At 44.1% G+C, this 13,294-nt stretch overlaps 1 protein-coding gene across 9 annotated transcripts in view; it reads left to right on the top strand.

Moving 5' to 3' along the window:
• The window catches only part of LOC135401697 (uncharacterized), a 180,837-nt gene that overhangs the window by 32,848 nt on the left and 134,695 nt on the right, over window positions 1–13,294 (top strand). For 7 of the 9 annotated variants that reach the window (XM_064634228.1, XM_064634224.1, XM_064634221.1 and 4 more), the window contains exons 2-11: window positions 4,415–4,708; window positions 5,160–5,320; window positions 6,402–6,532; window positions 7,528–7,597; window positions 7,751–7,909; window positions 8,677–8,845; window positions 10,632–10,766; window positions 10,849–10,908; window positions 11,699–11,763; window positions 12,447–12,618. In XM_064634228.1, coding sequence (XP_064490298.1) covers window positions 4,445–4,708; window positions 5,160–5,320; window positions 6,402–6,532; window positions 7,528–7,597; window positions 7,751–7,909; window positions 8,677–8,845; window positions 10,632–10,766; window positions 10,849–10,908; window positions 11,699–11,763; window positions 12,447–12,618 — 1,386 coding nt within the window. In that variant the 5' untranslated portion in view covers window positions 4,415–4,444. Of the gene's footprint in view, window positions 1–3,721; window positions 3,823–3,854; window positions 4,036–4,414; window positions 4,709–5,159; window positions 5,321–6,401; window positions 6,533–7,527; window positions 7,598–7,750; window positions 7,910–8,676; window positions 8,846–10,631; window positions 10,767–10,848; window positions 10,909–11,698; window positions 11,764–12,446; window positions 12,619–13,294 lie in introns of those variants that run through there. The other 2 variants (XM_064634222.1, XM_064634223.1) reach the window with 2 other exon arrangements.

The following is a 13,294-nucleotide window of genomic DNA, read 5'->3' as shown; positions in this document are numbered from 1 at the left end:
TTCGCGAGAAAGAACCTCCAACTATTTTTTTTTTCCTCCGCCTGGCTGAAAAATTATTAAGTTAGCTAAGTGACATATATATCCCTATTCCATCAGGTTCACGAAGGGCACATGTTTACGTGGTCTGTCGCATTCAGTGGGCCATTTGCGAAGTTCTGAGTGACTATTTGCAGTCCTGGGAAGTAAATTTTGGGGTTAGGGGACTAAAATGGGGAGTAATTGGGGGGGGGGGGCAATCTGGAGGACAATATAGAAGCTGCAATTACTCTCCATGTCGCTCCTTTTTTTCTTAGAGTGCATGACACATATCCTGAACGGGAAAATATTTTTTTTGCAAAAAACAAAAAGAAACAAGTAAATAAGAGGCTCAGGCGGGCAACGGCAGGGGAATCATGCGACCTGGGCCGACTTCACACGTGTCACGTGCTGCAGCAAATCGCCGTAGACGATTTGAAACACAGGCTTTCTGTGACAAGCAGTGGTTACTCGTTTCCATAGGTAGGTCTGTTTCTTTTGGCCGCCTCCTGTACTATACATTGTTGTAATGCAAATAAATTGAAATTGAAATAGGTACGGCCTCCGAAGGAACGATCGTGATTGGCGGACTCCTGTCTACGTCACGATCATGCAGGTGGCGTTGATAGACTTCAATGTGTTGCTGGCACGAATACCGCACCGGCCTTGAATTTCGGCCTATTTCTTCACGTGGTGCGCACCCATTCGTTGTTGAGATAAGGCTGCGATAACGAGAGTAGTGATAATGGAGTCACGTGCTGCCGAATAAACATCTTGCTACATCCTGTTTTTTTTTTTTTTTTTTAGTGCAGTACACCACGTCGCGTGCCTTCCTGTTTGATCACTACACGTGCGCGATAAAACTGTATCTCCAGCGTATCTCTGTACTGCATAGATAAGTCTCGTAGTAAATCGCGTCCACGTAATCACGCCATAGGCAAGAGGTCGGATCTTTGAGGTGGGCTCATTTCTCCAGAAAGTCTATACGGGAAATTCTTAGATATACTTCTTGGCTTTAAAGTAGCACAGAAGTCATTTTTACCAACCCGTTTTCTTTGTATAGAATTGCTAAGCAGGCCAGTAAGATGCACCGTAAGAATTAATTCACCCAATTAGAGTCATAATTATCGCAGAAATTAACAACTATGTACGATGAGAAGCGTCGGTACTGCTGCGGTAAGCTGCACACCTCGCGAAAGGGCGACGTATCTGACCATCTAGGCATCCTCGGCTGGTGTTCGAATCCCGTGAACGGAGTAGTTTTCTGTGGTTGTCCATGGGTTTCACCGGATATTTTCCAGTCGAGTGCCGCAACAGTTCCCACTGAAGTCGGCCTAGGACGCATACTAACGTCCTATTTCCCACACTTCCCGTTGTCACCTCTCTATCTGTCCATGGATGTATACAACGCTCGTAGAAAAAGAGCTAGTAGAAATCGCCAAGTCGTTAACATCCAACCCAATTCATTCTATACAGTCAAACTCCTTTATAGCGAACACCTTTTTAACGAAAATACCACTACAGCGAATTTTTTTGCGGTCCCGCTGGAGCCCTATAGGTCCAATAATGGACATCCTTTTTAACGAAAATACCTTTACAGCGATTTTTTTTGCTGTCCCCTAAGTTTCGTTGTAAAGGAGTTTGACTGTATTCTATTCTACTTTGTGATATGTACCGCAAGGATATAATTTTGTAATTTTGGAGGATTTTGTACATATTTTTCTCCCATCCTTGATCATTTATCATTCATTGCCTCTCATTTGTTAATAGCCGCATTTTGCATCGTCCTGTATCGTTGATCTTGTGTGTGTGTGTGTTGTGCTTGTTGCATAGCTAGTACCCACGTGAAATTCGTTCAGTAGATCTCTTCCACACAGGATATAATTTGTGGTCCTTACTGTGTACCTCGAGCGCATCAACGTAAGTCACTCACCAGCGTGAGACCAAATGACCGTGGTGAGACTGAGACATGTCGTCTCGTATAATGGAACATGTCACTTCTAGAAGAAACGAGAGATTTCGAATCGGGACAAAGCAATAACGTCGGAGCCTCTGCGAGATCTCCGTAAGGGAAGGTGGGACGATGGGGGATCTCGAAAATGACCATGGGTAATGGAATATAACCATCCTGATACAGGTAGATTATGGGCATTTTGAGACTAATGGACTTCGTGGTGGCAAATTGTCCCAGCGTCCAATGATGGACTCGGGCGAATATGTGTCGCTCGTTCCAAGGAACATCATTTCGTTGGTCTTCCCGTGTACACGCCGCACGTAAGCCGGATGTACGGAAACCGAAAAGGGGTTATATAACCTTTGAGGGTTATATATGCGGTGGTGGAATATGATAAATATGTCGCACTATTCTGCTGTTAATCGTGACGTATTCTTCGTTGATCACGATATATATGCAGGGAGTTTTTATTTTTATTTTTATAATTTACACCTTAAACAAAAAAAAAAAAAAAAAGCTGTGAGAGCAGCACTGATGCCATTTTTGCAGGCGTGTTATGGGACCAGTCCATCATCCTGTGGGAAACAGCATGTAACTACTGGGCGACTAGTTACCTAAAATTCATTAATTAATTTCTTAATCGGGTGTTTTCAGGAAGATGCGAGACAGTGGAACAGGAGGGAATCGTTATTTGAATCTGCCCTCTTTTTTAAAGATCGTGAAACGAGCGCGTACTTACAAATACAAATTTTGACATGCAAATGAGCCGAAACCAGAACTACGCGCTCCTCGAGCGCAGAAACGACATCGCTTCGGCTTGAAAATGGTCTATCTGGCCAACAGACCAGCGTTTACTCCAATCAGCTCTGTCGCTACAAAACACGTGCTCTCCAAGGCGAACGCCCTCGCTCGCGAAGCGAATGGTTTCGGTTTCGACTTATTTGCATAGAAAAGTATAGCAATTTACATCTCAAAGTGGGTGCTCGTTTCAGTGGAGTTATATAACGACTGCCTCCAAGTCTGCTATCTGGCATTTCTCAAAAAAAAAAAAAAAAAAAAAACATTAATAACTTAATAATGAGTTTTAGCTAATCAGTCGTCCAGTAGTTACATACACTTTCTGACACGATGTCCGACTGCCGCACTATGTTCAAACACAGCTCGTTAGATGACGGCAAAATTAAGAAATATATACGAATTTTAAAATAATTTGAGAGGGCGGGTATCCCAGCGAAAAAAGAAAGTGCTATTCCAAACATCATGCTATTCTGGCACATAATATGGCACCATTCAAATGTGAAGTAAAGACGAACATGTAGATATAAATTATGCAGACGATGTAATTAACGGGGCTCGCGCATCCTTTTCCTCCCTTTTTGTCTGTCTCTCATTCATTCATATCCTTTGAGGACAAAATGATCCATTACAACATTCGTATAGTATCTAAACTCCACGCTATATTAAAATTCGCAAAAAGCTAGGGACACGGCGGACATAGGGAATCATAGGGACTTTCTGACTTCTGAAGCAGACGACAATGTCCCCATTGTGGCGGAAGACCGGTCTGGAGAGGCGGAGAGGCAGATGGACGGGCTGTTTTGAACCAGAACAAAAGGTTTGGTTCACACTTTCGAGGTCGCATATCACACTTTCTCAGTTAGTGTGCTCCTCATAAGGACACATGAAAGAGATATCAAAGGGAGACGGCATTTTTCTTCTTGTTTTACCGACGGGTACGCCACACTGCGGCCAACCTCCTGTTCTTCTGCTTGTTTTGACACCTGTCATTCGGCGCTCGATTTATTTACACTGAACTGGCTGCTTCTCTTCGTATCGCATTTCTGTGCATATTTGTGAGCATATTTTTGTCAAATCCGTGCAACCTCTGTTTTGTGTTGAATTTACTCTCAAATGTGCTTCGAACCTAGCAGATGAGATCGTGCGTTCGCTCCGGAGTGCAGGCGGCCCAGTTGTGAATTTCTGCTTTGAACTACGCGTTGCCCATACAGTATAATTAATTTTGAACAAATTACCAGTTGGCTGGCCTTATGTCCCACATGTGCATCGTAAGTATATATGCGCGTAGCGTGCCCACGGCAAGACAATACGAGTAATTAAGTAAAGGGAACCAATAGGTGAACGCTGGCGTGTCTTGGGCGCACTTGGAGACTCGAGCAGGACTTTCTAGTACAATTTGTAGATACGAACAAAGAGAAAATTGAACTTAATAAAGTGTTTGCAATCACTCGCAATTGATTCATAAAACAATTTCCCGTTTGAAAACCGCTGCTCGTCAAACACGAAGTTGCCCTGTAAACCATACGAAAAACAAGCTGTACGAAGCAAAAATTGCATAAATTTGTACAAGTTACTTTCTGTGTACTCTTTCGTTACATTTTCTGAACTTCAGAAACTTCCTTTTTTTTTTTTCTTTTCTTTGCGCAGGCATGGGGTAGACAGTGACAACCTGCCGTAATGGGCGAGGAAGTCCCGACCGTTTCATCCCCTGCGGATTACTGCGGTCTCCTCGGCGCCCATTCGTCGGAAGAGGACTCGTTTGAGGGGGAAGGCCTGGAGGAGGTGACGGTACCCACTCCGGACCCACCCCCCGAAGAGACCCTGCTGACCCGCCTGGTGGACCTTTGCAGTAGAGGGGAGAAGGAAAAGGAGGAAGGCAAGGTGCCCCTGTCGCGTCTCATGGAAGTCATGGAGACCGGCCGCATGACGTACACGGTGCAGGTCCGTGTCTCCTTACTCTCGTGTCCAAACTATACGAGTTCAGAAAATCCCAGTGCCCTTTGCGCACGCATTGCATCCTGGGAACTTACTGAGTGGGGGAACGAAGAATAATCCTTTCACACATTTCGTTTTCGCCGACCCTTGACACGTCGTAGACAATGGACCGGTACGGAAGAAATCGGAACAATTTGGAGGCCACCCGTTTCTTTCGTATTAGTAAACTCCCAGAGTTCAAAGCGACGCTAAGCACTCTGGGAGTTTATGAACTCGTCTATCGCTCTATCAGCTTGTTCGTCCTACACTAGCACGACGATCGAGTGCGAAGGAGTATAATACATCCGTATTAATGTTATAGATAAGATATACTGATAAAACGCCGGTGCCTGAGGAAATGTGGGCGTGAGTTTTATCTGAGCAAATTGTCACACCTGTTGTGCGGCCCTCATTTCAGGAAATGAGTGTCCTCAGCAAAGTGTACGAGGCACTGGCAAGTGAAAGCAAGAGGAACGGCCTCGTCAACTCCAAGGGAGACTTGGAGGTCATCGTGGACATACGGAACTCTCAAGTCCTGCGGGACCTCCTCAACCATTATCAGCAGAACGGGGATCAGCTGTGAGTGGTTTGTTTGCGGCTTCCTTTGCAGTAGACGGTAAAATGGTCGTTAATGGCATCACTTTTCTGCAAAGCTGCGAAGTATTTTCGAAAAAGTGGAATTTTCTGGAATGTTGCTTTTGTGCAAGGGTAGCACCGTCACTGCTACAAAGTGTCCCCGGTTTGAATGTGCATTTCAGTGAAACATTATTTTTGTGCTGGGGTAAAAAAAAAAAAAAAGCAGCTACACATTGACCAATGGAATTTGCCGTAATCTGCTGGCTTTTTTCGATTACCTGTATCGATATTTTTTGTGCCTGTAGTCGCGGATTCAAACACAACCGAAGATGCTGGCAACCCAGTTGTGCAAGGTGTTTAGAAATGTGGTTGATTGTGAGGTGGCGGTGTGAGATGTAGTAACATGTTAATGAATTCTCAGCTGAAAAAGAAAGAAAAAATGCACAGACCACCCTTTGGTGATATTGGTTGTTTGTGATCATTATTTTCGTGCAAAGTAAATCACAAGCAGCGGTATTGATGCCGCATGTTGGAAGACTACAAAATAATCATGTTATTACAGAGTTACTTCGAATAAAGTGTGGTAACATTTGTTCACCTAGTGCTGCCCTTTATAATGCAATTTTTTGTGACAGTATCACCACTTCGCCTATTCTCATTAGCCTTTGAGAAAGAAAGCATAATGTATTATGTAGAATTATGAGTTGGTCGTGGAACATCTTTTCTAGAAGCAGAAACGTGATGTCACAAACGGGGAAAGGTAACAGAAACGGAAAAGGGTATTATACCGGAAATATAGCGGATAACGGTAACAGAGACGGATATCACACGCTCGGAATACCTGAAACGAAAATAACTTACAGTAATAATTCGGGTACTGCAGGACCCGAAAATTTCGGCTGTGCTGAAAACCGAGACTTAAGCTTAATGGAAACGAAAACAACAATGTTGGTAACGGAAACTGAAACAAATATTGGCCAGTAACGGAGGCGGCTGCGGAAACGAAAAATATTCCGTTACCTTTCCCCGGTCACGAGCAACGTTGTGTCACCCATCTGACGGAGTCTTTAAAACATCCTTTCAGAGATCTGTGGGAACCTAGTCTTTCAACATTTCTCGACACCAGTAAGTCCCCTAAGAGCATGCCCGAAACGGTTGATAACCCTTCTACTAACGGTGTTGGGTGTGCTTCGTCTGACAGTTCTTCTTCAGCAGGTGAGCTTCTAACAGGCGGAGACTTGCATGCTCTGGGTCGAGGTACCGTTCTGAAGCATGTACCACGGGGGGGGATCGAGCGCAGTATTGTTCACTAGTTAATAGCATGAGAATTTGTGCTTCAGGAGTGGTCGTTCAGTGATTACAACTTTTGGGTCTCGAAGTGTGCATCGTTTTTGCTAAAACTTTCATTGCATTTGCATTCTGGCAGGATGTACCGCATGGCATGGGGCACCATTAACCATTGCATTACGGCTAGAGTTACGTTTATTCTAAGAATGGCACCCGTCGTCTAGTGTTTACTTGCGGGACTTCCTTATGCAAACAACTCTTGAACAACAACAACAACTATTGTAAGATTTAAAGGGACAGTTGCATCCAGAAACCCATCTATGAAACTGATGGCACTACATTCGTCATCGGCCGATAATGTACTTGGCTAATACTTTCATCCGAAAAGTGCTTAGATATTGATTTAAAAAATTTTAAAGATCGGCACTGCTTCTGCAGCTACAGAGGCTCCTGCGACGTGACGTCACTCCCTAAGCGGAGGAGTGAGAGAGCGGCGCTGAGAGGAGAGGAGAAAGGAGCACGGATTGTAGTTACGATGCTGATGTTAGTTACGATTAGTGTGAAACGCTGTTTGGTTCTTGGTGCTAACTGGTGTAAGCTAACAATGATTTTATTAAGGCTATCTCGCAGTGTCATTCCACAATGCTTGTCAGACAAACAGTGCTCTCTTTTTGTAATTTTTCGTCGCATGGCTACATTGACATGACTCTGACATGTTCGACTGCATTATACGCGCTTTTGTCTCACAATTTCGTATCCGTCATTAGATTTCCGAAAGATCTCCCTACCTTGCAACTCATTGAATGCAATCCGGAGCCATGTATTACTCTGGCCACTAGTTTTAATAGGGGGAACGTTAAGACTTCATGCTTGCATGCGGTTTGAAATCATGTGTTCCACTATATCTCGAACTCTTCGTCCAGGAATCTTAACATCTCTGGAGTTATCCCTCTTCAGCTACGGGAGCAGGGAAGGGATTGCCGGAGACTTCCTGTGAGCTCCACTTTTTATTGTTTGCAGCTTTGATCGTGTTTCATTGCACCAGTCTTGCATTTCTGTTGATTGGCTGGTGCAGGCATCCTGCACCAGCATTGCCACAGCGGAAATTTAATGTTGACCGCAGCTTCACTCTGATGAAATATGCAGAGAAACAGAAGACATAGAGAAAGAAGCAGAACAGCTTCGACATTCCAATCGCAAGCTGACGGACGAGAAGGCACAGTTGGAGAAGCAGGTGACGTTGACAGATGAGATGAACCAGCAGCTCATGCACGAGAATAAGAAACTTCTTGGCAATGTACAAGGGTAAGTCCTTGTGCCAGTTGTGCATTTTTTTGCTGATTTTTGTTCTTAGCCAATCTCGAATCTTTTTCTGGGCTTTTCAAGCTTTCAATGGTTGGGTACTTCCATGTTTGGGTTCATACGATTGTGGTGGTGGGAAATGTAAAATGTATATTTTGCAGTTTAATGCATGGACGAGTTATGTTGCATTTTTTTGCATAAATGCCATTTTGTCTGGCCAAATGTGCAAGTAGACAAAGAAAAAGGACCTTGCCTGTTAGCATGGCAATGAATCTGAGGCTCGGTATATTGCGATATGTTAAAGGGATGTGTCAAAGGGATATGTCAAAGGGATATGTCAAAGGAATATGGAACAGAGATCTGGAGCAGGGATACGGAGCAGGGATACGGAGCAGGGATACGGAGCAGGGATACGGAGCAGGGATACGGAGCAGGGATACGGAGCAGGGATACGGAGCAGGGATACGGAGCAGGGATACGGAGCAGGGATACGGAGCAGGGATACAGAAGAGAGTTAACAATGCCCCATGAGAGTAAACTATTTTCTCCATGAAAACCGTACCTACATAAACAATGCCTTCTTAAAATTTTGTTTAATTAGCAGCGCTATCAACACTAGTATATTCCACACCCATTGAGTTCAGCCCCAGAATTCTCTATTTGCACGAGTATAAAAAACTAAGAGAGTAAGAGGCCATTGTTTAATGTGAACTCACTTGACTTGACTTGATATGACTGATGATACTTGACACGCTATCTTGAACGTGCAGCATGCAGCGCCAAGTCGAACAATTGAAAAAGTTGACCAAAGAATACGAGGAGATGAAATCATCACTGCTACAGAGCGAAACAACTGCCCGGGAAAACCTACATCGTCTGCAGCAGACCGAAGCAAATAACAACCTGTTGAACAAGCGGTTGGGGGTTTTATCCGCAGATGTAAGTTCCCTTTCGACCACTGCTGCACCATTCTGTGTCCTTTCCTGCCATGAGCTTTACAAAAAAAAAAAAAAAAATTTGAACACTCTTTTTATGGAATGTGCTTTTCACATGGTCATGCAGGAGGAGCTTGCCACAAACTTGCGTGGTTAACTTGCGCACACAGTGAAGGTAGAATTAATGTTTCCTCGATAAATGTGCCACGTGTTTAAAAAAAGAAAAAAAAATCAATCGCAGAAATAGGGTAGATATTGGACCTTTGGACTTTGGTGGACCTTTTTCACATACACGTTGTATCCTAGTGGCTCTCCAGTGAACCATGCTCTGCATGTACCAAAACAGATCCATGTTGGTAGTACAAAGGACCAGTACCGGTTAGTGGTTGTACCCACGAGATCGCGATATTTGTCCGGTGTCCCCACTGGTCCCCACTTCTGTCGTCCCCACACTGTGCCATCTAGTGAAGACGGGAATAACCCTGTCCGACACCTCGAGGTCATGCGCGTGTGTGTAGACCGTCGTGAAGAAGGTCCATTGCACTTGAAGCCTTTCTCGGTGAATCGAGTTTTTTTTTTTAACACTATTAAAAGTGGAAATGTGCTGATGAAAACAATTTAAACGTTGCAGAAAATAATGTCATCCATTTCATTATACTTGCTATTAATTATATGTGCAGTTGAGCCCGCATATTTTTGAACCTGTATATATTTCAAACTATATTGCCTATATCGAACAATCAAAATATCCACTTCAACGCTACATCTCAAAGTACAGCAAATACGGTTTTATCGAACTTCCGTCCCTCGGAAGGCTCGATATATAGAATGTCGAGTCCCTGAAAAGGCGGCTTCTCCCGAACACTCGTAGGGGGCGATCTCGCACCCCCCGGGAAAAAGGGTGAGGGGAGAGCGATTGAGGATGAAGGAAGAGAGAACGAAAACGTGGATGATGTGGCCAGGAGAAAATAAAAAGAACGTTGCACAACGGGGGACCTTGACAACGTGAGACGTTTGGATGCGGTGCTTCATGAACTGTCGGTGCTTCCCGACGTCGGTGTTTTCCTCTAAATGCAAGCGCTAGTGACTACGCCGAAGTCGACGATGCAGTAGAAGCTGAGGCGGAAGGAACTGATGCGGACGTTCTGGCGGACATTGCCGGTGCCTAGTAAGCTGATAGCACCGGCGACGATGAGGAATTGCAGCCGCCACCGACAGCCGCCGAGCTGATATCAGCATCCCAAGTTATAATCGCCGCTGTTTTGTGGCAATGTACGGAAGGCTCCGGCCTTACAAACGTAGAGCATCTTGATAAGATTGAAACACGTGAGACTTGATGACCCGTAAGGAGACACAAGCTAAGGTCACAGATTGTTTTGCTGGTAAATAAAGTGTGTCGTATCTTTGTTACTTTGGTGATCAGTCGTGACTGCGGGGGGATTGTTGTATGCGAAAAGGACAAAGGATTGTTGTGGCAGGTGCTTCGGTCACTGCTAATATACGTGCGTCTGATACATTGAGTCATCGACTTATTGAACTATTTTGCCGTCCCGTTCGAGTTTGATATACAGTCAAACTCCTTTACAACAAAACTCGGGACAGCAAGAAAAATTTGCAGTAAAGGTATTTTTGTTAAAAAGGATGTCTGTTATTGAACCTATAGGGCTCCAGCGGGATCGCAAAAAAATTTGCTGTAGTGGTATTTTCGTTAAAAAGGTGTTCGCTATAAAGGAGTTTGACTGTATTGGACTGTATCTTGGCTCAGCGCAAGTTTGTGGCTCCTATTCCAGCTGGAACAAGCTCAGACCCAACTGGAAGCAGCAAAACAGCAAGAAAAAGAGGTATCCAGGCTACTTGCTGAACAGAGACAGCTCCAAGTAGCGTGTGGGGTAGAAAAGGCCCATTTTGAAGAGCTCTATGTGCAGGTATCTCTCAGTGCTTCTGCTCTTGCGCGCACTGTTTATTTCTTCCCAGTGCTCGTGCTCCCATGCGTCTCTCTATGTACAGGAATCTGCAAAGTTTACCAAAGCGCAGGAAGTGATCAAAGAGCTTCATCAGGTTGTCGAGGTAAAGACTTTTCGACAATTTGATCTGTTTGACGCGGGCAGTGTATTTCCGTGTTTGGGGAACATAGCAAGACAAAACAAGTACTGTCTCGTCCTGTTTGTTCTCGATTTTTGTCTTGCTGTTCATTCTCGAAAGTCAGGGTAATGCTGCTCACATCAACTATTGTGGCTGTTGTTGTAAGAATTTCAGTCCTAGTTTAAATGGCTTGTATCTTTTTCTTACATGATGTGTAACACAAGTAGCTGTTGTTATAATGACAAAAAAAGAAAAGTCGGTGAGCAGTAAAATTGTAACTGATTGAACCAACATGAATAAGATACCAGAGTTGGTTACCGAAAATAATAACATTTCCGATTCTGTTTCTGGTACCCAGAAAACTGGACTTGTTCCGTTTCCGTAGCAGACTTTTGTCTCTGTTTCTGAACTATTTTTGATGCAGGCTTTGGTTTCTGCTTCAAAGAGATAATTCTGTGTGTTCTCTGCCCTTACGGTGTTCATTCTATCAACCCCCATATCTTGTCGCAACATGGTGTGAATTCGGTTCCTGTTATCATTACCACCCTTGAGTTTCGTTTCCGTTTCTGTTTCTGGTAATGGAAACAAAGCCAATTTTGTTTATGTTCCCAGCTGAATTCGGGTACTTCACGATTCTTGTTTCCGTTACCACCTATCTGATAACCAACCCTGTAAGATACTTTGTCTGTACAAAGGGAGATGTGTTACATAAACTTTGAGAACAGTGGTCAGAGCTTGTATGTTTAGTCCAGTGCTTTGCATGTGCCCATTACAGATGTTGAAGCAGGAGAAACAAGACCTGGAGTATCAGCTGTATCAGTCTCAGCAAGAGGTTTTACAGTAAGCTAATTTTTCTCCCTTCTTTATTGTTTTCCTAAAATTGTTTCTTCAAGTGATTTCTATTCTTGAAAAAAAAAAAAGTTATTTAGCTGTCTTGCTCCGCATTTTAGATCAGTCTGGAAGCCAGCCTGCTGTATGCAAGCAGTAGTAATATTGCAGGAAAACACACACGTAGCAATACTTGTCATATGTAACGACTGATTGCTGCATTGCAATGGCGAAGTGACTGTGCATGATTGATTGATTGATTGATTTGGAAACCAGCCTGCTGTATGCAAGCAGTAGTAATATTGCGGGAAAACATACACGTAGCAATACTTGTCATATTTAACGACTGATTGCTGCGTTGCAATGGCGAAGTAACCGCGCATGATTGATTGATTGATTGATTGATTTGGAAACCAGCCTGCTGTATGCAAGCAGTAGTAATATTGCGGGGAAACATACACGTAGCAATACTTGTCATATGTAATCGACTGATTGCTGCATTGCAATGGCGAAGTAATCGTGCATGATTGATTGATTGATTGATTGGAAACCGGACTTCTGTATAGAAGCAATAGTACGTAATATTGTGGGAAAACACACACGTAGCAATACTTGTCATATGTAATCGACTGATTGCTGCGTTGCAATGGCAAAGTAACCGTGCATGATTGATTGATTGATTGATTGATGTGCAGGCTGAAGCAGTTGGTGGGGTGCCAGTCAGTGGGAGCCAAAAAGGCAGAAGGAGAAGAGGGTGGTCCAGCAAGTGATGAGGGGGTGTTTGACGAACAGTGCCCCACCCCACCGGGCTTCTCTGCGACCACCGTGCTCCCCATCTGCCACGAGACCTCACTCACCAGTTCTCCAGTAGGTGGCTGCCCCCTTCCTGTCTCGCCGCATTCAGGCACGCTTTCGAGGACTTCTAGGGGGAAAAAAAGTTCGTGCAGGAGGCTTCGAACAGTTCTGTTTTGCGCTGAGGATAATTTGTTATACAAACAGCGCACTCACATTTTGATATTTATAGGATGTTTTATTATGCCACGTGCGGCAGATACACAAAGGAGAATAGAGAGATTAGGAGATTAGACTTTTAATCGCCAACTTTGTGTTACCAACGACTCTATGAGGTCGTGTGTGACAGGAGATCTTGCTATCCCGCATTGGTAAGACAAGGTTGACAATTAACACCAGGGGTGGGTCCAGTCCGTTGGCTCTTTTTTTTTGCGGGGGGATTCTTTGTCAAGCGCGTAGTGGGGAAGGGAAGAGAGAGGGAAACCCAATGTGTAAACCGCCGGACCCATTGTGGATCCGCCACTGATTAACACCAGGTTTAGGGAAGTCCGATTTTTGTTCTGGTGTTGAGTCACGTTTAGTCAAAACTGGCCTAAAACAACTCGCAGAAGCCTACAAGTTTCAAAAGTATGCGCGCAACATTCTTGTGAGCGGCAGAATTATGAAACAAGCCTATAACTCGTTACGCACTACTGGCATTTCAATCGCACGAAGAAAAGGGAGTGAGAAATACGTAACATGTTGCATTCAG

The sequence above is a fragment of the Ornithodoros turicata genome, chromosome 7, assembly GCF_037126465.1.
Source record: "Ornithodoros turicata isolate Travis chromosome 7, ASM3712646v1, whole genome shotgun sequence".
Classification (NCBI taxonomy): Eukaryota; Metazoa; Arthropoda; class Arachnida; order Ixodida; family Argasidae; genus Ornithodoros; species Ornithodoros turicata.
Note: the sequence above shows the minus strand (reverse complement) of the source record. Positions and strands in the feature narration are given on the sequence as shown.